We start from the raw sequence: 24,352 nt of genomic DNA on the forward strand, positions 1-24,352 counted from the left end.
AGTGATGGAGAGCACAATCCGCTGGCGCAGTGGTGGTGGGCAGGAGGCTCTGCTACCCAGGGGGCCCACTGCAATCTCCACCCATGGCACACACAATATTCCCGGCAGGGGTCAACACCTGCGCTGGCGAGTGAACCAGCAGCTTAGTGCACCAGGGACATGTAGAGAGGTGGATAAATGGTGGAAGGGCATGCAGGGGCAACCATAGGTGCCAAGTTGATGTTTTTGTAGATTCAGGGGATTGATCCCAGGGCACAGTCTTGGGAAGTTAAAGTGGTAATGTGCAGTCAAGCTTGATACATGACCTGCCATCTGGGCCAGTTCTGTTTGAGTCACATTGCGGCTCCACACAGCCTGTAAATGTCCAGCAGGACCCTGAAAATGTGCACACCTCCTTACCACATTCTGTGTCAAGGTTGCGCCTTGCAGTCATCCAATGACCAACCAGGTCAGTCAGGTGCCCCAGATCATTAGGGGCCTAGCTCAAGGCCAAACCAGCTGCACATGGGGGAATCTAAGTTTCTACAACATCGAGGTGTGCAGTGTCGGCGCCCCTCCCCCAGGCACAGGACCAGCGTAGCCTTGCTGTTAGGGATCCCCGTTGTGTCGTGGTGCAGTCTCACCTCTGCTGGCAGAAGAGTGAGCCGCGCCTCAGCACGCTACAATGCTGGCCCTGCAGGTATTATCCCCCAGGGCCTCAGGTGATGCAAACAAAAGTCAGCACCACAGCGGGGGCGAATATGCGGGCATGGCCTCAACAGCACAGGCCGGAGAGCAAGAGCCCTCCGCTGCAGACAGCTGAACCCACAACCGAGGACAGCAGTAATGCGTGCAGTCGGGAGCTTCAACCAGCCTGCCACACACTGAAGCCGTGTGGCTTTGCTGCAGAGCCCCTGCAGGTACTGGGGGCTCTGAAGGTGTGCAGGATCCCCCCCACACCAGACCTCCCAGCACACGTCCCTTGCAAGCCGCAGCAGGCCTTGCCCCAGCCCTGGGCACCCTCCTTTGCAGCAAATGTCCACAGGGGCAGGGTCCCCAAGTCAGAGGAGGCAGCAGGCAGTCTTCAGAAAGGTTAGTTGTAGTGGGATGTTGTAGGATAATGCAGGATTGTGATATGCGGCCAGAGGAGCTCACCTAACAAGTGGCCATCTTCGGGCCAGGTAAGCTCCGCTCCGCCGAGGGCCATTTTAAAAGTGTTTACTGCTACATAAATGGCCTTGAGATTACCAGAGTGACAACTGGGCATGAGTCAAGCATGTGATTATATGTGAAAGATTCTGATGTCAAAGAGCTTAAGTTACAGGTAAGTGATTTATCTCTTAGGAGATCTCCATTGGTAATCATAAGCACTGAATAGTCCCACTCACGTGCGGGATCCCGACACACTTCTTTACAATATATATTCTTAGTTATATATCATCTCCTTTCTTCAGTAAGGCCACGATAGGCACTAAACGTATTAAATGTTTTGTAGCCTGTAAATGAGGCTATATTGGCCAATGGCGTTAATTTCCATTTAAAAACAGGTTAATATATAGTTAAACCAGGAACAGTAAGAGGAGCTGAGTAATTTGTACTTACAAATCTCATTCTAAAACCTTTTTTTTAAAGTAGACCTATAGGCTGCAGATCTGCAGACATGAAAAGTGACTGTGCCTTTAAGGGCTCACAACCCACTGATATCACATCATGCCCAGAAGGTTGCAGTTACCTTAGATCGTTTTACTGAGCAAACAGTACTATTACTTAAGGAAATAAGTCTCTTAACCTCTGTCTCTTCTACTAGGGAATAGGGTAGGTGGCATATGGTTTCAATATAAATTCCCCTAACAGAGACCTGGAATTACAGGTAGAAACCATTCCTTCTCTCTCAGGGGATCTCCATTGATAATTATAAGCACTCAATAGAGTAGCAAGCACATCCCTACAAACTGTGGTGGAAAAGAAAAAAGATGATCCATAGAGAAAGCTAAGTGAAGAGATTCCTCAGGGAAACCCGTCCTGCTGGAGCATCTAAGTCCAAACAATAGTGTTTGGTAAAAATGTGAACAGAGTTGCACGTAGCTGCTTTCCATATTTCAGCAATAGGAATATTCCTCATCAAAGCAGCTGTAGTTGCTTTCTCTCTAGTGGATTGAGATTTTGGTTTACTAGACAGAACTTTATTTGCTTTCTGGTACCATAACCGGATGCAAGAAACTATCCACTTGGATACCGACTGTTTAGGCATGCTTAATTAAACCTGTATTTATAGTTTACAAACAATTGAGTAGACTGGCGTATGTCTCTTGTTTCGTCTTTGAACCACAACTATCCGGGCCGCTGCGGAGCTATCAAAATCATTTTGGTTTTGGGTAACATACCTTGATGATTACCAATAGAATCAGGGGAATCTGAGGAAAAGTATAGATAAATTTGCCGGACTAGTCGAGCCATAGGAACCTCGATGCAAAGTTTCGGCATTTTTGGTTTTCCATGGTTGCAAATAAATCTATGTGAAGAAAACCACACGTGCAGATGTTTTGAACGACAAAATCCTGCTTAAACACTGTCCCCCTCCAGTGGATGGGGTTGCAGAGATGCTCATGTCTGTGCTAGCAACTAATTCCATATTGTTTGGGCTTTCAGTAACAACGGCCTGGACTTTGTCCCTCCTTGCTTGTTCAGATAGTACATTGTTGTTGTGTTGTCTGTCTGAACACAAAGGGATTTTGTATTGAAGAGAGTGGTAGGAAAGACTTCAATGTCGGATGAACAGCTTGTAGTGCCAGGAGGTTGGTATGAGTTGTTTCCTTCATGGGCCATGTTCTCTGAATTTGAAGAAGATTGATGTGCACTCACCAACCTAACAGGGAGGCATTATTCACTATCGTCTGAGAGGGAACATCCTGATGGAAGGGCATCCCTTGAAGGATATTTTACCACTTGCTCCAACATTTTAGGGATTGTTTTGCTTTTGGGAAATGGGTGATCTTGGGGGGAGGAGCCAAAATGGCGGCCGGGACGGTCGCTTGATCCGAGCGCTCCGTCTCCGGCTCGGCTAAGTCATCCTGAAGGGCACCCCTCGCAGCGTTGCTGCAGTAGCTGCGGCGGTGGCCCGATCGAGAGGGACCGGGGCAATTGCCGCGGACCGGGCGCGGCCCGCGAGGTGCGGCGGAGCTGAGGCCGGATCGCGGGGACTTGTGCCGGACGCTGAGACCGCTGAGTGGAGCTGCTTCGGCAGCTCCGGACGCGCCTTTGCTTCGCGCGGCCGGCCCCCCGCACTCTTCATTCGCGGCCGCATGTGTGGAAACAAAACGACCGCGCGAGCCAACGGGGACCCCCGCACTGCACCCCTGAGGCGCGCGCGGCTGGAGCTGGCCCGGGGGGGTGCAGAGACGCCATCTTGAATATCGCGCGGCGAGCCGCGAGGACACATAGCTAAAAAATAAAGAAAGGGCACTCCTGCCCAGAAACAAAGCACTTTGCAGCCAACAGCTCAGGAGGGAGCAGTGGCCTTTGGACAGGAGCCCGCATCTTGCAGCGAGGGGGGAAATCTGGGGGGACCAACTCGACCCACGCAGAGGGGACACTCCTGAACCCCCAGCCAACCCTCCCCCTCGCTGCCCCAACATCATCGCGACCTGCCTGCGCCCCCTGGGAAGGAGACAAGCGCTTGAACCTTAAAAGAAAAAGTGCGCTAGACCAATAAGCGCTGCGGGCCTCTGTGGGCTCGGTCCGGACAGCCTACGCTGCACAGATGGCTGGAGCGTGCTGAGGGCGCCAGGGTCGCGCCGATGCCCCTGCGGTCGGCACTTGCTTAAATTGCCCTGCGCTGCGTGGAATCTACCCGCGGCCTCGGACGTTCGCCCCACTCCTTGGCCCATTCCAGGCTACGCCGCCTGCCTCTGCCTTCAGTCACGTTCCCCCTTCCTCTGGGGAAACCTCCGGCACCAGGCTCCGCCGCCTATGAGGGTGAGAGCGCTCTCCTCCAGCTGTTACGCTCCCCACACACATTGAGGCGCCCCGCGGATGGTCCCATGGGGACTCAACGCCGGACCGTCGCGAAACCCAGCGGCCGCTGCAACTGTCAATGAACGTATGGCCACAGGCAATGAGCACCCATAAACATGACTACGCCCTCCATTGGCACTGCCGGCCAACCCCACGCTCTCAACACCGTATGTGTAAGCCATATCGAGGACACTCAGCAAAAGTTTAACTCACTGAACTAAAAGTGCCAAATAGCGCGAAATCACTGCAGACTAGGAAGAGACCTCGGGACAGACAAAATGGCCGCCAGAGCCAAATCAGCTAAGAATATGGACCGAAGCACCCATGGTTCAACACCTGCCGATCAACAATCTAACCCATCCCTACAGTCACTGGAAAACACGCTCATGTCGCATTCTGCTCAGTTTGAGAAAGTATTACAGGCGATCTTGGACACTAAGTCATCTCTAGAAAACAGAATTGACGCAGTTACACAAGACTTGAACCTCCTACGAGTGGACCATCGAAGTCTAGCTGAAAGAGTGAAAACGGCTGAAGCTGAAATATCCGACTTAACCCCAATGGCGCAAGGAAATCAAAAACAGATCCAGCGCATGGACGCGGAGTTGAAGGTACTCTGGAGGAGATCGGAGGAAATGGAGAGCAGGGCGCGCCGCAACAACGTGAGGTTTCTGGGCTTTCCAGAAAGTATGCGACAACAGGAATCGGAAATCCCCCTGGAACAATGGCTAATCAAGGAGGTGTTAAATGGGGCTCCATCCAAGTTTTTTTCAGTTGAAAGGGCTTACAGATTCCCGGGTAGACCCCCGGCCCCTGGCCAGCCCCCTAGACCACTGATCGCTAGATTCCTGAACTATAGAGACCGGGATGCAATATTGCAACAATTCCTCAGCAAAGGCCCATTTAAGTATGAAGACTCGACTATTAATGCATATCCAGACTTCACACAGGAGGTGCAGAACCAACGCAACTCTTTCGTCAAAATTAAACAACGCCTACGAGAACACAACATAAAATATGCCTTGCTCTTTCCTGCGAAACTAAGGGTAGTAGCGGAGGACCGCACCCACATATTCACAAACCCTGAGGATGCTTGGACATGGCTACATGCCAAGGGCCTAGCTCACCCTCGGGAAGACTCGGAAGGAGATGAGAAATGGCAAACTCCTGCTGCTGCAAGAAAGCGATCCAAAAGACGAACCAGGGGCCAGCCTAATGACTGGCAGGTAGAAGAAAGAGCAAAAGTGCTGAAGGAGACGCCTCTACACATGCAAAGCAACTGTGCAATTGCTAGGAAACCCCCAGAGCTGGGATCGGACTCAGACACGGCCAGTTCCACATCTACAATAATAGGAGAACTAGATGGGCCAAAGGTCACCCCCAGATCCGCTGACGAACTTTAAGCTACATACATCCACCCTGAGAGGCCGCTAGTGATGATGCTTGAAACCTGAAAACTTCAAGAGACGCTGTGGTGCCGGCGAGGCGTGGGGACAATGCGCCTCCAATAATGTGTATCTTTGATATAAATACTAAGCCGGGTTAAAGGGGCCACCTGCGGGCGGACCGTGGTTGGCGGAGCAGCGTTGGAGGGAATAATCTGACGTTTCGAGAGGCGCCCAATGGTATTAGCAGACTAAGTCTGCGGAAAGATGTGAGCCCCTCATAAGAGCCACATCTGGACGATATGAGTATCCCACTATGCAAATCCAACCGGATATGGGTTATCACATGTGTTGTTAAGTTTAGTAGTTTCACAATAGTTGGAAGTAGTAACGGGGATTCAATAAGGGGAGTTGGGGTTAATAGTCTAGTAGAAACACATGTACCGGAACCACTTAAAGCACAAAATGAACAGCTGCACCCGCCATATTTAAATACCAGCTACAGAAAGGCAGTGACCAGGTGGGCCAACTTTAGAACCCAGATCCTTAACGCAGAAACATACCCCCAAAGCCCCAAATGATGCCTTCAAGCAACAATACCAAAAACCAGTATATTATAGTAACTTGGAATATTAGGGGCCTGGGGGCACTGAGTAAACAGGCTAGAGTGCACGCTCGACTCAAACGACTAGGAGTGCACATTGCCATTCTACAAGAGACACACATGTTAGAGGGGGACTTACGTGATCTGCGCACAAAATGGGGAGGCCTGCTGATAGGCACAACGTACTCGGCCTTCGCAAGGGGAGTGTTGGTCTGGATAGCGGCGGGAGTCCCATTTCTCTTGTCGGCACACAGGATAGATCAAGGAGGGAGATATGTGGTGGTGGAGGGCAGACTAGACGGCAGACAAATAGCAGTGATCGGCATATACGCCCCAAATAGTGGCATTACGGGTTTTCTCACTACCCTCACTCCAACACTACTGTCCCACCCCATGACCCTAGCCCTCTGGGGTGGCGACTTCAATAGTACCCCATCTGCAGTACTGGATGGAACTAGTGCCTCTACCCGCTCACTAACCAACAGGAAACCCACAAGTCCCCTGCAAGACTGGGCAAGCGTTATGAGGCTTTACGACATGGCGACTAGGCCACCCAGAACAAAGAGAATATTCATTTTACTCAGCACCACACAACACCCACACTAGAATAGACATAATATGGGGCACTCGCGAAATAGGGGCATTGGTTAGCGAATCGGAATACCTAGCAAAGACACTGTCGGATCATGCGCCATTGAGAGTAACACTGAATTGGGGAAGAACACGTCAGGCAGTCCCCACCTGGAGGTTCCAGGCGGAGGCATTACAGGACCAAGCATTTGCTGAATCACTGAAAGAATCTATGAGCCAGTACTGGGATATAAATGCCATGTCCGCAGCAACTCGGGCAATAGAGTGGGACGCCCACAAAGTAGTAGCACGCGGAGTATGCATATCCACCACGTGGGGAGTGAGACGCTCTTTACAGGCAGAGATTGGCAAACTAGAGTAGGAACTCAGGGCAGCGGAAATAGCGGTAGCACTAGGGGAAATTTCCAATATTGTCCTAAAAGAAAAACGCTCAAAATATGACGACGCAGATAGCAGACTCCGCTGCCATGACTACAACTATTACTTAACCAGGTTGCAAACGGAAGGGGATAGATCAAGCAGAATGTTAGCATGGCTGCTCCGCGAAGACAGACAGCAAACTCCAATAGGTGCCATCCGAGTGGGCGCACAGGATATGGCTACCACACAAGTAGAAATAAACGAGACATTTAGGAAATACTACTCAAACCTATACACCAAACGTACCTCATGCACTGCTACACAACTCAAGGCTTTTCTCGCCGATTCTCTCCTGCCCCAACTACCACAAACAGATAGAGATATAATCGAAGCCCCCATGACAATGGATGAAATAGAATTAGCCCTTGCACAGCTGCCCAGGAATAAAGCGCCTGGGGCAGACGGCCTCCCTTCGGAATATTATAAAGCCCACTTATCCTGCCTGAAACCCCACCTGCTGGGAGTGTTCACAGAAGCGTGGACTAACGGTAGCTTGCCCTTATCCCAAAGGGAAGCTATGATTGTGGTACTCCCTAAACAGGGCCGGGACCCCACAGATGTCAAATCCTATAGACCACTATCGCTTCTAAACACAGATTGCAAAATAAAGGGCAAAATATTAGCTAACAGATTGGCTCCCCTCATGCACTTACTTGTACATGCAGACCAAAACGGCTTCATCCCTAGGCGCAACACCTTCCTAAATATTCGCAGACTACTGAGCATAATGGGGGACACTCCCCGTGACGCACAAGAGGAAATGGTGCTATAATTAGATATTGAAAAGGCCTTTAACACGCTTGAGTGGGATTACCTACTGGCCACAATGGCTCGCATGGGAATAGGCCCCAATTATATTCGCTGGGTCCGGACACTGTATTCCAATCCAAGCGCGAGGGTGAGGACGGGCGGGGTGATCTCTGACAGCTTCTCGATCTCCCGGGGCACACGGCAGGGCTGCCCCCTATCCCCGCTATTGTTTGCCATAGCAATGGAACCGCTAGCGGCAAGAATACGTCTCATGGAACATGAATGGGGAATAATCAGGAGCGGGCTACATCACACGATTTCACTATACGCAGATGATGCCTTAAAATACATCAGGAACGGCCGTGCAGTTATTCCCTCAGTAATATCCTTACTGGCTGAGTTTGGAGACCTGTCAGGCCTTGTGGTGAATTGGGAAAAGTCCTGTGCATTTCCCCTGGTAAAGAGGGCACCCAATAATCAGGATGCCCCTCAGATAGGGCGCCTTAAGTGGTGTCCGGCTACATTTAAATATCTTGGGATAAACATATATCACGACACAGAAGATCTAAGAGATGGGAATCTGGGGAGGGCGCTAACCTCCATAAAAGGCTCATTACAGTTCTGAAACAAGCTCCCGCTCTCGCCGCCTGGTAAGGTGGCGATCGCCAACATGCTGATCCTACCTAGGCTGCTATATTATTTTGCGGCCTTACCGATAACTATTCCCAAAAGCTTCTTTATCAATTTAAACACAGCTTTGCTGCAGCTCATCTGGGGCGGAGGCAGAGCACGGGTGGCTCTAATCACGCTGCAACAACCGGTGGACAATGGCGGCCTGGGAGCCCCTAACTTTGAACGATACTATGCAGCTGCACAACTTCAGTGGGTCCACAATTGGATCCACAAACCAGAACATGCAGAATCCACGTGCCTGGAGCCCCGGCTGAAGGGGACCCCCCTGATAAGATGGCTGACATCGAAGTTCCCCAAGACAGAACAGGTCAACCCACTGCTTGCAGTTGCGCACGCGTGCTGGGCTAAATTTGTGCAAAAAGGAGAGGATAAGCTTCCTTACTCCCCACACATACCACAGAATTATCTATTGGCGGGGACCGCAGCCGGAATGCGAGCTGTGCGGGCGTGGAGTGAAGCAGGAGTACAGACAGTAGGAGATTGCTTTGAAGATGGCAAGCTAATGTCATTCAAGGCTCTCCAGGCCCTCACAGAGATAAGCCCCGGCCAGTTCCTGACATACCACGCTATATGCCACGAAATTAGAAAAATATGGGGGGCAGGTGTCTCTGAACCGGCGGTCTCCCCTGTGGTTCACCACCTCTTTCAACATAATGACCAAATAAAAATAATATCCAGCCTTTACAGAACTCTCAATAAAGCTCCCGAGCCACAGGCGGGGAAGGCCTGGATGAGATGGAACGCTGTACTCCCCGCCCCGATCACACAAGTGGACTGGCCAAAAGCCTTGTCCCACGCCCGCGGCGTGTCAAGGAATCCCAGATTTAGGTACACCCAATACAATTTCACGCATCAAACATATCTATCCCCAGCCAGGATAAAGCGAATGTTCCCCAACTCTGAGCCAGTATGCCCTAGATGCAAAACACCGTCAGCACCCTTCTATCACATGGTATGGGACTGTCCCAATATACAAACTGCCTGGGCGGAGGTGGTAGGTGAGATGTCCGAGTTAACGGGGCTCTCGTTGACAGCAGATCCCGGATCCTGCCTATTGGGTCTGAGAAAAAGACCAAAAAAACAAAGACACCTGCACAAGTTTGTAGGCTTAGCCTATTTAATGTACAAAAGATTAATAGCGATACACTGGAAAGCCCCCAAAGCTCCCGATCGTAAATCTTGGCATACTCTAATATTACGTTGGGCTTGCACTGAATATCAGGTACTCAAAAGAATGGTGCATGAGGGGCGACAACACACAGGGTGCACCACCTGGGAAAATCTGGTAACCAAATTGGAGGCCAAAAATGACGAGATGCCCCCATGAACCAGGGAACACATACCTGCAATAATTGCAATATAAATCTCTCTGCTTCCCCCATCACAGAGACACAACCCGCCGGGCGCCCAGACACTACAGTGCATACACCTCACCCCCTACCTCCTCATGTAGTAACAACCCACCAGCTCCCCAACACAAGATTACCAACGACATATGGGGCGCAGCATCACCCGGGTAGGCATCCGTGCTCACTATTCTGCCTGGAGCCCCCATTAGGCGGCCAGGAAACTTTTGCTCAGCAAAACAGGGCCCACACTGGTCACGCACGAACACCTTAAAAGATAGATAACCAAGGATAAACTCATGGCAAGTGCAGCTATAAAGGATACGGCTGAACTGGAAGTGTTCCGTGTTGTGTTTTTTTGGGGGGGGTTTGCGATTGTTAAATGGTTTTGATATTAGATAATGCTCTGAGTGATCCTGTCGTTGAAAATTGAACGGTTTGTATTGCATATCTGAAACATAAAATCAATAAAAATATTTAAAAAAAAAAAAAAAAGGAAATGGGTGATCTTGTCTTCCAAGTTGCCAGATTATTGATTACACTGGTCTTCCAGACACTCTTGTTGTGGTCTTGTGCGCAGACAGGCTTTTGGCGTCAAAAATATGCAAGAGACCATCGAGCCTGCTTGTAGGCAAGACTATTCAGTGCTTCTCTCAGTGGTGATTCTGCTGAGGGAGAGAGCTAGGATTATAGGTAAGAAACCATTCATTCTTTCCCGCTAGTTGTGAAACCCTTCACGGCTTGAACATAAACAATGTGCTTTAGAACTTCATGGGCTTCTGTAGGAAGTTGTCTCTGTATAAACTATCTCAAAGTGACAGTGTGCACAGAGTCCAAGGGTTCCTCTTAGAGGTTGATAGTGGCAAAATTAGATAATACTAATGCTCTATTTTGTGGTAGTGTGGTCGAGCAGTAGGCTTATCAGAGGGTAGTGTTAAGCATTTGTTGTACACACACAGGCAATAAATGAGGAACACAGACTCAAAGACTTAACTCCAGGCCAATAGTTTTTATATAGAAAAATATATTTTCTTAATTTATTTTAGAACTACAAGATTCAAGTTTTGAAGTAAATACATAAAATGCAAGGTACTCCCCACAGGTAAGTAGGGAACTTTGATTTAAAACAGTAGTTAAAATGGCAATAAGCTATTTTAAAAGTGGACACAGTGCAAAAATCAACAGTTCCTGGGGGAGGTAAGTTTGGTTAGGTTTTGCAGGTAAGCAAAGTAATTACACAGTCACTTTCCTGCTCCTAGGCAGCCCACCGTTGCGGGCGCAAGTCAACCCCAATGTCACCGCACCAGCACCACAGGGCGGGTCAGGTGCAGAGGTCAAAAGAGGGCCCAAAATACATAAGCTCCTATGGAGAACAGGGGTGCTCCGGTTCCGGTCTGCTGGCAAGTAAGTACCTGCGTCCTCTGGGAGCAGATCAGGTTACTCATGTCGTCGCAGTCACCTGGGAGTCCTCTCTGCAGTGTTTGTTCTCTGGAGCTCGAGCCGGGGGTATTGGGTGCAGAGTGAGAAGTCTCACGCTTCCGGCAGAAAGGGAGAGTTCTTTGAAAGTTGTTTCTTTGTTGCAAAAATGTTGCTGTTGGTGAACAGTGCTGCTGTTCGCTGGAGTTTCTTGGTCCTTCGGGTTCAGGGATGTCCTCTGAGTCACCAGAGGTCTCTGGCCCCTGTTAGATGCATCGCTGTGCAGGTTCTTTGAGTCTGGAGACAGGCTGGTAGCGTTGGGGCCAAGTCAATTGTCATCTCCTTTGTCTCTCTGGGGCTTTGAGGTCAGCAGTCCTTCTTTATGTAGGTTGCAGGAATCTGATTTCCTGGGCTCAGGGTCGCCCCTAAATACTGCATTTAGGGGTGTTTTTAGGTCTGGAAGGCGGTAGCTAATGGCTACTGTCCTGGAGGGTGGCTACACCCTCTTTGTGCCTCCTCCTTGAGGGGAGGGAGGTCACATCCCTAATCCTATTGGGGGAATCCTACAATCGCAAGATGGAGGATTTCTAAAGGCAGGGGTCACCTCAGCTCAGGACACCTTAGGGGATGTCCTGACTGGTGGATGACTCCTCCTTTTTTTCCCTTCATTACTCCTGCCTTGCCGCCAAAAGTGGGGGCAGTGGTCGGAGGGGCGGGCATCTCCACTAGCTGGGATGCCCTGGGGTGCTGTAACAAAAGGAAGGAGCTTTTGAGGCTCACCACCCGGTGTTACAGTTCCTGCAGGGGGAGGTGAGAAGCACCTCCACCCAGTGCAGGCTTTGTTTCGGTCCACAGAGAGCACAAAGGCTCTCCCCCCAGGGGGGCAGAAACTCGTCCAAGTGGCAGGCTGGCACAGACCAGTCAGTCCTGCACTGAAGGATTGGGTAAAAAACGGGGCATCTTCTGAGATGCCCTCTGTGTGCATTTTGTAATATATCCAACACTAGCATCAGTGTGGGTTTATTATTCTGAGAAGTTTGATACAAAACTTCCCAGTATTCAGTGTAGCCATTATAGAGCTGTGGAGTTTTTGACAAACTCCCAGACCATATACTTAATATGGCCACACTGTACTTACAGTGTCTAAGGATAGGCTTAGACACTCTAGGGGCATATTGCTCAGGCAGCTGTGCCCTCACCTGTGGTATAGTGCACCCTGCATTAGGGCTGTAATGACTGCTAGAGGGGTGGCTTACCTATGCCACAGGCAGTATTTTGTGTGCATGCCATCCAGAGGGGATGCCATGTCGACTTTGCCTTTTTCTCCCCACCAACACACACAGTCTGCGCTGGCAGTGTGCATATGTTAGGCGAGGGGTCCCTTGGGGTGACACAACACATGCTGCAGCCCTTAGGGACCTTCCCTGGTCACAGTGCCCTTGGTACCGCTGGTACCTTTTACAAGGGACTTACCTGTGTGCCAGGGGTGTGCCATTTGTCTAAAAAATTGTACATTTTTAGTGAAAGAACACTGGTGCTGGGGCCTGGTTAGCAGGGTCCCAGCACACTTCTCAGTCAAGTCAGCATCAATATCTGGCATGTGTGGGGTAAGTGCAACAGGGAGCCATTTTCCTATAGCTTCTTTGTAAACTAAACACAAATGTGATTTTCAGTACATGACCTTGAAGTTAGCTTTCATGGTGGCTATTAACATTAGCTAAAATGAGGAGTTGAATACAGGGTTTGTGTTTCCTTATGCATTATCTGTAACATAATATGGTATCCCTTCAAACTTTATTTTTATCTAAGGTTGCTTGTTTCCCTTGTCTGTTACTTAAGTTTCGCTAATCTTTCTTCTGATCATTCTACACCAGCACTCAAAATGTAGAAAAGAGTTCTTCAGAACTCTTAAAAAAATAAATCAGTTGGAAAATACAACTCTAACTACTCGGCTATCCACAATGTTCTAGCTCCATAAACGGATAAATAGCAATGCATTATTATACTCTGCACTCGTTCTGTCTGCAAATATTCTCATGTTTCTTCAGGGATGATCCTGCTTGCTTTGTTTGAGTGCATGCTTTGCAGCAGGACTCTTTGGGTTATATTTGCATTTATTTCTAGACACACAGCTTGGAGAAAAAAGATAGAGGAGAGATGCAGCCCTATGATCAAGGTGATAATAACAAACATGCAGCCATGTACTAGATGGAAATATTGCTCTGGTGTTGATCTTTATCGTCTGATCATGTCATAAACAGCCCCTCACAGGTTTGCAGTTTTCTCTGGTACAGGTATGGCAGCCCTTCCTGCTATTGTTAGGAATATACCTTTCCATGAAGTTTGCACAGCAACCACCTGGAAAAGTGGACATAATTTTGTCATTCGCTTTGCTATATTGTGAATACAAACCAAACTTGCAAGTAAGTCAAGCTTGGAGAAATTATTGGATAATGGTTGTGTGTCGGAACACGTAGGTCTTTAGCACGCCTGCCTTAAGAACGCGGCCCAAACCACGAATGCGTCTCTGCAACGCATTCTTTTACTATGCAAGTCATTACAACGACTTGCCTTGGAGAAAGTGCTGGACTTTGGAATAGTATAGTTTACTGTTCCAACTCCAGTCAGCGCCACAGTAGGGAAAGTGTTGGACTTAAAGTCCAACATCAGTCCAACAACACTTTCCCTAAGGCAAGTCGTTTTAATGACTTGAGTGGTAAAGGAATGCGTTGTAAAGACACATTCGTGGTTCAGGCCGCGTTGTAAAGGTACAACGTGACTCGAACCGCATTAAGGCTGTATCCCTTTGATAATACCTTTTTCACTGGGTTAATCTCCTCCATGTTTAAGGGGTGAGTTAATCATTCTGTTGTAGCGTTATGAATTTCAGTGAAGGGCCCATTGCTGAGAATGAAGCTTTATGTAGTTCTCCCTTATTGGTTGTCTTCTTGGCATAAATAAACTGGCGATTTCCTTTGTATAAATAAACATGTTATCCACACAGGCTCATCCCTTTAAAAATGAACATCCCCATAATATTTATGTGGCTGCTAACCACCTTAATTTCATGAAGCCTGTTAAGACTCCTCATTTTCTTTCTTTCTAACCTCCATGTATCTTTCTTTGTCTTAACTTTCATGATTTAATTTTCTTAGATGAGCGCCTGGAGACCCTCACAAGTGATAGTGCAATTTACATGATCATATGATAGAACATAAAAATAAGTTCTGAGAATCGCACAAAGATTAGTAGCAAAGATCTTGTTTTCAAGTGGCCTATCACATTGTTCTTCCTCAAATTGACATTACACTGCTCTCTAGGGATCATACAGAGACCTGTTACTTAAAAAATGACAGTTAAAAAAAAGAAAAAAGGTTATTGATCTCGGGTGTGCTAAACTTTATCTTGACTTCAGATTAGTTATTTAAAATTAAAAAATTTGTAAAGGGCTTATCCCCCTCCAAACTAGAATTCTGCATCGTGTCTGGCAGCAGCATCCTGTCCATTAATTCAGGCAGGGGACACTTCACTGATTTGTTGTCCTAGCACTGAATGAAACTGTGGTTTTTATTAAACCAGATTCCAGCCCGGTTCGCAATCTGCAGTCGTTTGATGCAGAGGAGCCTGCCTTTCCCACCAAGAGGGTGACCCGCAGTCAGCAACCGCCTACCCCTGTGAGTCCGAAAAAATACCCACTTCGACAGGCCCGCTTGTCCGGATCGGAAACTGAGCAAGTGGTTGACTTTTGCGATGGAGGTATGGGGTGTTTAGTTGTGACTAAGTGTATGCAGCAGATGAGCATGGGGACGGTTGATGTTCAACTTTAGTATAACCTGTTCTTTTTATAAGTGCCACCGTTTAATGATTGTTATTTCTTTTAAGACACAAAGACTGCAGTGGACCATGACGAGTCACCGCCACGTACTCCAACCGGCAATGCTCCATCGTCGGAGTCCGACATTGATATATCCAGTCCTAATGTGTCACACGATGAGAGTATCGCTAAGGATCTGTCCATGAAGGATTCTGGGAGTGACCTCTCCCATCGTCCCAAGCGACGGCGCTTCCATGAAAGTTATAACTTCAACATGAAATGTCCTACCCCAGGATGCAACTCACTAGGTAATGACATCTTTCATGTAGTGTACTGTAGCTCTAGATACAGATGTATGTGGAGGGGGGACAGACGAGAGAGCTTCTTTTGAACATATAGAAAGTACCCTTCAGTACATGGGTATGAATACGTACTAAGCTTACCATTTTTTAAAGAGTGGATGTTGGTGGCGTGTCCTTAAGAAAGTACCTCTGCAAATAGATATAAGGAATGTGAGGTATCTAGCCACTCTTTGTGTTGCAGTACATCGTATTTTGATTCTGGCTATTAATATTTTTTAGTAACCACATCACTAATGCAAATTGTTACTTTTTTCTACACAGGTCATCTAACTGGGAAGCACGAAAGGCACTTTTCCATCTCAGGATGTCCGCTGTATCACAATCTTTCGGCAGATGAATGCAAGGTATTACAGTTTTTCTTTTCTTTAATTGCTACACAAAGGGGTTCTGTGACAGCCAAGCATTATTAAAATTGCATAGCCTTATATTTTTTGGTGTCCATTCATTATTCATTTAGCAAGAACCCTGCATACACTGCACACACTCCTCCTGGAAGTCCTCCCATGTTTTTCGAGGGACGATCCTGCTTGCTTTGTCTGAGTGCATGCATTGCAGCAGGACTGATAGACTTGTGCTGATTTCTAGGTAAGAGCACACAGCCGGGATAAACAGATAGAGGAGAGGATGCTGTCCCACAATCAGGATGACAATAACAGACATGCAACCAGGCACCAGGTAGGCTTCATCGCTCTGGTGTTGGTCTCTGTCTTCTGCCAAGGGCTTCTGTGTTTCTGTAAAATAATTCAGCAGTGGTTGAAAAGCAGTGGGCAACATAAAATTATCCTTCTGCTAAACTCTCATCACTGAGCAGGTGCTAAGCCTGTCTTTGGATGTATGTGAAGATAATAATAATAATGTACTGAGTGTACTAGAAGACAGTTAAAGGTGGAGTTTCTTCCTGTCAGAATGGTGGACCTTTTCAATCTGTGTGCTCCTGCTATTAGTATGTGTTGCCGATTTGGTTTTCTGGGATTATCCGAGTTGTATGATCGGCTGTATTTTACCAGCAAGTGACTGTATAGCCTCTCGGCTTATACATGAACTCTAAACCACAGTACTCATTTTCTGATTGATGGCAAAAAGTTAGCCTGCATGGGATGTGCATGAACAGAGTTTTGGGCAGTGATCCAGTATCCAGCACTAGAACAGTATCTCGGGAATCGGCTGAGGTGGGTACCTTTCCATCAGCCATATAGTATATACTTGGGTCGGTTCTTCCTCTTGCCTAGCTCCCAAAGAAATAGTTGTTTTTAACCTCATAGTGCTTAGGAAGATATGTACTTGCATTCTGTTAAATAGCTGGCTTGAATCTAGTAAAGTAGTCTTCTTCAGCAGAGGCCTGAGCATAAGACTAGAGGCATCAATTAAATTTGTCAGGTTCACACATACACCTCCTTTCTGAGTTTGATTACAGGATGGTTAGAAAGTCTGTCATTGGCACCAGTATGCAATTGACTTCATAGTGTGCTATGTAAGCGTGGACCTTCTGTCTTAGGAGTAGTAGACAGGTACGCTATAGAAGACACACCTTTCAACTTAATGGCTTTCTTCTTTTCTCTCCATTGTTTTCTCTTAGGCGCCGACAGAAAGACAAATCCGATATAAAGAGAAGGTTTCAGAGCTGCGAAAAAAGAGGAATTCAGGGTTGACCAAAGAGCAAAAGGAAAAGTACATGGTATGAAAAGCTTGATATTGGCTAGTGATTGTTCTGTTTTCTTTATTCTGAAAGTGAGTATCAAGCATGTGTATGCTGATAAAAACTGAAATATGTAAGAGTTTCTAGGAAGGCTTCATTTGATTTTGGAAACCAAAAGTCTGCCTAAGCAGATTACTAATAATTACCTTGTGACACCTGCTGTTAGTTGTTTATTTTACAGCTGTTGTGAGGACTTGGCCATTCCTTGCTATTTTCCTTGTATCTTCCTTTTTTCTGTGCCAGAGCATTCTGGCTAGTGAAGACCACCAGAAGATTGCAGATCCCAAGACTCCGCTGCTCATTGTGTGACACTGAGACACTAATTTGTATCTACCTGCACAGCCTTACAGCTGAGAATGAACTGCAAGCAATACGTGCAACACTTTCTGACTCACATTGTGGAACCAGCACCAGCCAGAATGAACATATGTGCACACATCTGCTGTCCCAGACTGTTCAGGAGTGTGTGCGCGCACACCCCAATCCCCACCCTTAAAAAGCATATACATCTCCTGAACAATTTAATAATGGTTAAGAACTAGAAAACAAAAGGCCCCCTTGACGAAGAGCAGGTGTCCATTTGAAATGCACTGGGGACTTCTTAGTAATGTATCGGATATGGAGTGAAAATAGTTTGTTATTGCACAAATCTTGGAATCTGAAAGATAAGTTTTTTTTTTTTAAAGCGCTTTGCAAAAAACTTTCATTAGATAAATTAATTTTCAACATATGAAGCTTATGCAGGCCTCCAGTGTGGTGCAAAGTCGGTTACCCAAACTGGTGAAGTACATGTACAAATTTGATGTGCACGTTCAGGACCATAAACATGCGGCTTAGGGCGCACCACCATCAGAATCAAAATGAATTAAAGTCATGCTTTGCTGTAAATATTGGGAAAGGGATGCACCACTAATGATGAAAGGCACCAAACAGAGTAGAGCTGTGACCGCCAAGAACTTTGCGTTTGCAGTTTATGCCAACATTTTACCTTAACTGGATATTATTGTCCAAAACAAACTGATTAAAGCCATTGTGAGTTCCACATAATAGGATGACTTTGTACACTAATGAAAGCAAAGACTGTAGAGTTAAGCAATAGCTCACAGAGCGCTCAACCCAATTTCAGTGGAAATTAGCAGACGGAAAAAAATGTGAATACCTGAAAAGATTTGGATTCTTGTGGAAGGTAAGGTAGGTACTTGGACCCCACAAGAGATTCCAATACAATATAATAATTATAAATGTAGTCCCACCCATTGAACAAATATTTCAGCACTTGGGAAATGTTGTCCATAGGACTGGGGAGGAGAAAAAATACAATTACAGTGTCAGTAGCTCATTAATTATTGTACATTTTGACTGTTTTAGGTATTTGTCCACCATCTGGGAATAAGTTGTTTCACATTTGTTTGGTAACAAGATAACCAAGTGAAAAATCCTCTGGAAAAAATATACATACATTTCTACATCTTGGGAAGGATTTCAGTTTCCATGTTTGGAAAAATATCACAAAGCTTTCTTAGAATGGAAAAAGCTTTATTCGGTCCATTGACCATCAAAGCAACACAGTACAATAAATAATCACAATTAAATACCACCGTCTATAATCAATGTAATACATTAATACATATAAATAAAATCAAGATACACATGAAAATTCCATCTAAGTCACCTTCATAAATCCTTGGTTTAAAAAAAAAAAACAAAAAACAGCGACGTATATGCCACACAGCTACTGAAAACTTGCTAACTGCAATGATCAGATCATATGAACTGTGACTTTTTAAAATCCTTAGTGCAGAACTACAATTATTCAATCCCATATCTCGACAAATTTTACGAATCCATCTTGACCGTGGGGTAAAATATGCAGGACAAAAAAAACATTTAAAAAAACATAAAAATGAGCAATGGCTTCTGAGGCACTTCCACATACAAGGCATATATCAGAAAGAGTGGATGGCCCCCAGGTACTGGTTAAGGACTGCAGTGGTAGAGTTCCAAACCGAAACCTTGCGTAAAAACTCTTGCCCAGCAGATCTGGTATAATATCTAAATAAGGTTGATATTGCGGAAGCCATTTAAGATCAATATAAAGATTCGTCAAGCGACCATGTGATTTGCTGATTACGTAGTTCTCCCTTACATAGGACCAGTAAACTGATTTTAAAACATTTTTATGACTTCTCTCTAAATTATAAGGATTTTCCCAATAATCACCCAGTCCCAACACACGGAACCAATGGGACAAATGTCTGATCCATGGAATTGAAACAATATTTTGTCTTTTTAGTAGATCAAGTAATGAAACCTTATATATTTCCAACTCGGGAGTAGTCCATATCCTTATCCAGTATAAAAGAGGTCTTAAAACAACTATATTCAGCTACTCGATTTAACCCCAAATCATAAAAAAGAGGAATCAAAGGTGTACTACGGGGACATGCAATTAGAGCCCTCGCAAAATTGTTTTCACCCACTGATATCTTGCTGCAATTACTATAATCCCCATACTTCCGCCCCATACAAGACAGCTCCCTGCGCTTTGGCTATGTAAATTTTAATCGCAGGGGATACTGCCTTTGTTATAGAGCTTCGGTAAAAGCGCAGTATGGCTGCAGCTCTGTATTGTAACAGCCCTGCACTCGAAATCTGGTTTTCCAAGGATAATTTACTGGTTAGCCTAACACCCAAATAATCTATGTAGCTAACCTTGTTCAAAGGGAGTCCATCAATATGGATGGTACATCTTTGCTGAGACCAGAACAAAGCACCATCAATTTTGTTTTGCTGATGTTTACCTCCAACCCATGTTCACTACAAAATAGCTTAAATCTGTCAACTAATGTTTGCAACCCCCTTGGTGTTTTTGAGATGAGAAGTGAATCCTCTGCAAAAAGGAGAATAGGGATCTTTTGTGCATTCAGAGATGGGGCATCATTCTGGCATGTGATTAGATCCTTTACCACCTCATTAATAAAGAGGGTAAATAATAAAGGGGCCAACACGCAACCTTGGCGAACTCCCCTTTTAACAGGGATTTTTTCGGTCAACTCGCCTTGCTTGTCCCATCTCACTTGTGCGTAGGTGTTTTCATGGAGTCGCTTTAGCAAAAGTAGTATGTCAGCTGGGACCTTCAGTCTACTTAACACTTCCCAAAGTTTAGCTCTGGGGACCAGGTCAAAGGCAGATCGTAAATCTATAAATGCTACATATAAAGGCTGTTTTAAGAGAGCAACATATTTCCAGTACAAAATGGCCAACCTAAAGACCTGATCCACCGTGCTTGTTTTTAGACAAAAACCTGCCTGAAGTGGGGAAAGTATCTGGTGGTCTTCAACCCAGCCGGTTAGCCTCTGAAGAAGTTGTTTAGCAAAAATCTTTTGCAGATTATCGATGAGGCTGATCTGTCTGTAGTTAGTGGGAAGATTAACATTACATTTTTTATAGATTGGTATAATTTCAGCCCCCTTCCATGTGTCGGGGATTAACCCCCCTGCAGCTATACGATTTGAGATTGCATTTATATACCAGGACCATATCTTTGGTTCTGATTTATAAAGATCTCCTGGGAGCTTAACCGGCCCAGGGGCTTTACCGGGTGTTAGAGAATTAATGGCATCAAGAGTTTCATTGATGGGGAAAAAAAGATGCAATCGTCAGTGGTATAGGCACAACTAGAACATGAATTTAATCTCGCTGTCTGAGGGTAATCTTCATCATATTCCATCAGATCTGCTGGGAGAGCATAAAGGCTGGAAAAGTGCTCCACCCAGCTTTCTGATAGTATATGATTGTCTGGCGAGTTCCTGCCACCAATGTTTGCTTCCATATCTGGTAGCTTGCATATAAAATATGATAGCACGTTACAATAGAAGAAATGTAAAATGTCTGGTATCTACAATGTTCAATGGGTATGGCGTGATGGAGCAATGATCTCTTTTGAGAGTTTCAGACTTTGGTTTATTTGAATAAGTTCTAGGATAATTCTAAGTAATGGCAGCTTTACCATGTTGCTCTAATGCTCTGAATAGCTGGTCCTAGAAGTGGTTTTGCAAAGTGGGAAATCTGCTCAAAGCATCAACGTGTTGGCTAGTTCAATAGGTCTAGCCTCATCCAGCTAGAAGTACTTTTTTTTTTTTGTAAGGAAAAGAATGTAATATGCACTGACAGTTTTAAAGTACCAAAAAGTAAGTCTGCTGCACACTAATTTACATAAAAAAAACAATCAAATAATGACACCGGGCAAAAAAAACAAAAGTCAACATAATTTGCAGACGAGCCCTGGTATAAACTGGATGTGTGCATGTGAACAAGCGTTGCTAAACACCGAAAGTTCAAGACAGACACTATCCTTGTGAGGACCGATGCATTATGAGGACATGTCCCCGTTGTGTGTTTAAATAGTTGCGAGCGAGTGTATCAAAAAACGAAAAGTGCAGTTACATTTGCTTCAGTCTGCTTTATACCCTTCCCTACTATCAAAGTGCGCGTGGAGCTAGAATAGTAAATACACACTTCATTACAGTCAGTGGCCGGTCCTCATAAATATAGTTATGACGTTTGTGTGTGTATTTTTAAAAAATATGCTTATAACATGCCTGGAACCATTGAATCCCCCCTTAAAAAAAAGAGTCTTTGGAGTCACAAAGTGTAGTGACTTCTGTCTTTATTGGCAATGCACATGGGTATCAACGCCATGCTAGCCATCAACGCGTAGCAACATGGCTCCCTGTCAAGAAGTTTTCTTTGGCCTATTTGGCCTATTTTCGACTCTGGGAGCACTGGGAACCTCACTCAGTGATTATTTAGTTTTCTTCAGAACAACATTTAGTGGAGACCAGCCTTCTTGTGCGCCTCATCATTAGGGCTGCTGGTCCTCTTTGGGGATTTCTGCCCTTTGCCTCGAGGACTTAGTTGCCAGCAACATGTGAACAGTCATGAAAAGGATTCCCTTCCAGAACTGCCCCACTGTCACTCCAAATTTTCTTGGACAGACTGTCACCAAATCTAAAATCTCTGCCTCTCCCCTGATCTTGACAACACCACGTGTGAGGTCTATTCCACTTTCTGGTTAAAAAAAAATATATATACAAAAAGAAACCCTCGGTATTAATAGAGAATAGCGGGACACAATGCCCTCAAGAAAACCCTTCGGTACTCAGGACAACCCCCCTGGAGAAAGCGGAGGTAGAGTTAGATGAGGATGAATAGCTGGACACAGTGCCTCACAGACATGGATGAAGTTTCCAACCGTGAGTACTTTCGACACACAGCTTAAGCTAGCACAAGGGCCTAGAGTCGAGGCTCATCACCGAACCCTGAGGGAATTGGGAGTTGAGCCTGATATCTAAACAACATCCTTCCAGGCCACCACTGCTCTAGGACCATGTTTGAGACCACCACAAGCCTTCAGAGCAGACAATTCTCCTTCATTCAGGCGTCAAACCCCTGAGTCCTTGGAGCTCGGAGATTCTACATAAGCCTTTGAAGCCAAAAGGACCTTAACTACCTGCACTGAAGTCTGGTCCTCTCTCCACTACCACATACTTCCCCTCTTCCATATTCAGCAGAGCAGGTCACCCGACTCATATTTTATGGGGAAGGCAGCCCAGTTTATCCTGTTGACCTCTACAATGCGCCTTACGACCTGGTGCCTACTTGACAACATGTGAGGCAACTAGTGTTGATCCGCCCCGGGACGACACAGACCCAGATCTGTACTCAGCTAGGTCACAATGGTGGTACGGTGTGGTGTGATGTGTACATGTACTCGCACTGGTGTTTTCATGCCCTACAATGATATTACAACATATGCCACTAATGTGATTTCTTTTTTTTTTTTTTTTTTTTCAGGTTTTGATGCTGCTTCAGACACCTCCACTATTTATAAAATCCCTGCATGAAAACTGAGTTTAATGTGAAGCTTTCTGATTGTCGACTATCCTTGTTCTTTCAAGTGACTCACTCTCCTTCCTTGCCATCTTCTTCAAGCTTCCTCTTTCTGAGCACACCCTACTCTAAATCATATGCTTGTCTGTCCTTAATTCCTGTTACTTTATCTCTGCAAATTGCCCACATCTCATTTCAAAGGTCAACAACCTCTGCCTGAAAGGTCAAAACCCTTCCCTAATCTCCCGTAGCTCATCTATTAATACTGCCTTCCAGTGCATGAATTCACCAATCACCCTGACCACTAAACAGGCCTGCTCGACTTCTGTTAATGTAATCTACACTTCAGAAACTGAAGTAAATGCATGGTATGGTTTCCTTAAAAGTGCAAACCGAATCCCAGTAAACACTCCCACCCCCCAATAAATCTGCTAAAGCTGGGTTTCCAGAGTGGCGTGCTACCTGGTGTAAATCGCTCCAATACTTCGGATGTAGTAAATAAATGCAATTGCCATACAATACTGTACCCAGCACTGTACTGTAATACTCACTGGTTGGGCAGTCGATTGTAGTTCATACAGACTGCATAAAATGTCCTTTTATTACTTGATGCGTTCACACTCATGTAAACAAAACTACTACAGGTCATGTCCGTCACACACATCATACAATCATTTTTGACATCTCAAAATGACAATCAGGTTTTGAATCAAAGTAACAAAGTTCATTCAAGGAAACATCTGATCCATGTCTGCCTCCAAACTATGCCTGCTCAGGGCTTAAACTTTAAATAGAATATATCAGAATGGACAATCTAGTGCAGTAACCAGAAAAGTGGAACATAAGAAATACCATAAAGGAGCCTGCAGAGATGCTCAAAGCTGCCAGTTTACTGAAAACCATAAAATGTTTCTCCAACTTCTACATCCATCACACTACTAAGCTCTGCGTCACATAACATAACAGCATCTCTGGTCCTCAGGCACAAAATGGAAACACTTCCCACGCAGACTCAAAACAAAGACAATGCACTTCCAACCACACACCCAACACAGTGAAGCATGCTACCTGAGTAGCATATAGGCAACTGCTTCAGCGCCCAACATAGGGGTAGTAGGCACTATATAAGTGTTGCAATACATTACAGGCACCTTTGAAGAGCCTCTGAAGGCATGGGTTGTTACACCAGAATCAGCAAGAAATATTAGCCCTCTTCCAGTGACCCACCCTACATACGTGAGCAGCTACCATCAGATGCCCTTATGGTCCACAGGCGTAAACGTGCAGGCCACAAGAGATGCCTCCCTCCAGATAACTAGAGCAAAAAGATAGACACCGCAGAGAAATGATTAGCAGTGCAGGTGGCTACTCACTGGGGGATTGCCAACTC

The 24,352-nt window shown here is 45.8% G+C and overlaps 1 protein-coding gene across 6 annotated transcripts in view; it reads left to right on the forward strand.

The window, feature by feature from the left end:
* The window catches only part of KAT7 (lysine acetyltransferase 7), a 683,237-nt gene that overhangs the window by 146,602 nt on the left and 512,283 nt on the right, over window positions 1-24,352 (forward strand). For 2 of the 6 annotated variants that reach the window (XM_069237807.1, XM_069237808.1), the window contains exons 4-8: window positions 14,778-14,954; window positions 15,081-15,320; window positions 15,636-15,718; window positions 15,960-16,049; window positions 16,951-17,049. In XM_069237807.1, the coding sequence (XP_069093908.1) occupies window positions 14,778-14,954; window positions 15,081-15,320; window positions 15,636-15,718; window positions 15,960-16,049; window positions 16,951-17,049 (689 nt within the window). The remainder of the gene's footprint in view (window positions 1-14,777; window positions 14,955-15,080; window positions 15,321-15,635; window positions 15,719-15,959; window positions 16,050-16,950; window positions 17,050-24,352) is intronic. The other 4 variants (XM_069237810.1, XM_069237811.1, XM_069237812.1 and 1 more) reach the window with 2 other exon arrangements.

The sequence above is a fragment of the Pleurodeles waltl genome, chromosome 6 (assembly GCF_031143425.1).
Source record: "Pleurodeles waltl isolate 20211129_DDA chromosome 6, aPleWal1.hap1.20221129, whole genome shotgun sequence".
In the NCBI taxonomy this organism is placed as follows: domain Eukaryota; kingdom Metazoa; phylum Chordata; class Amphibia; order Caudata; family Salamandridae; genus Pleurodeles; species Pleurodeles waltl.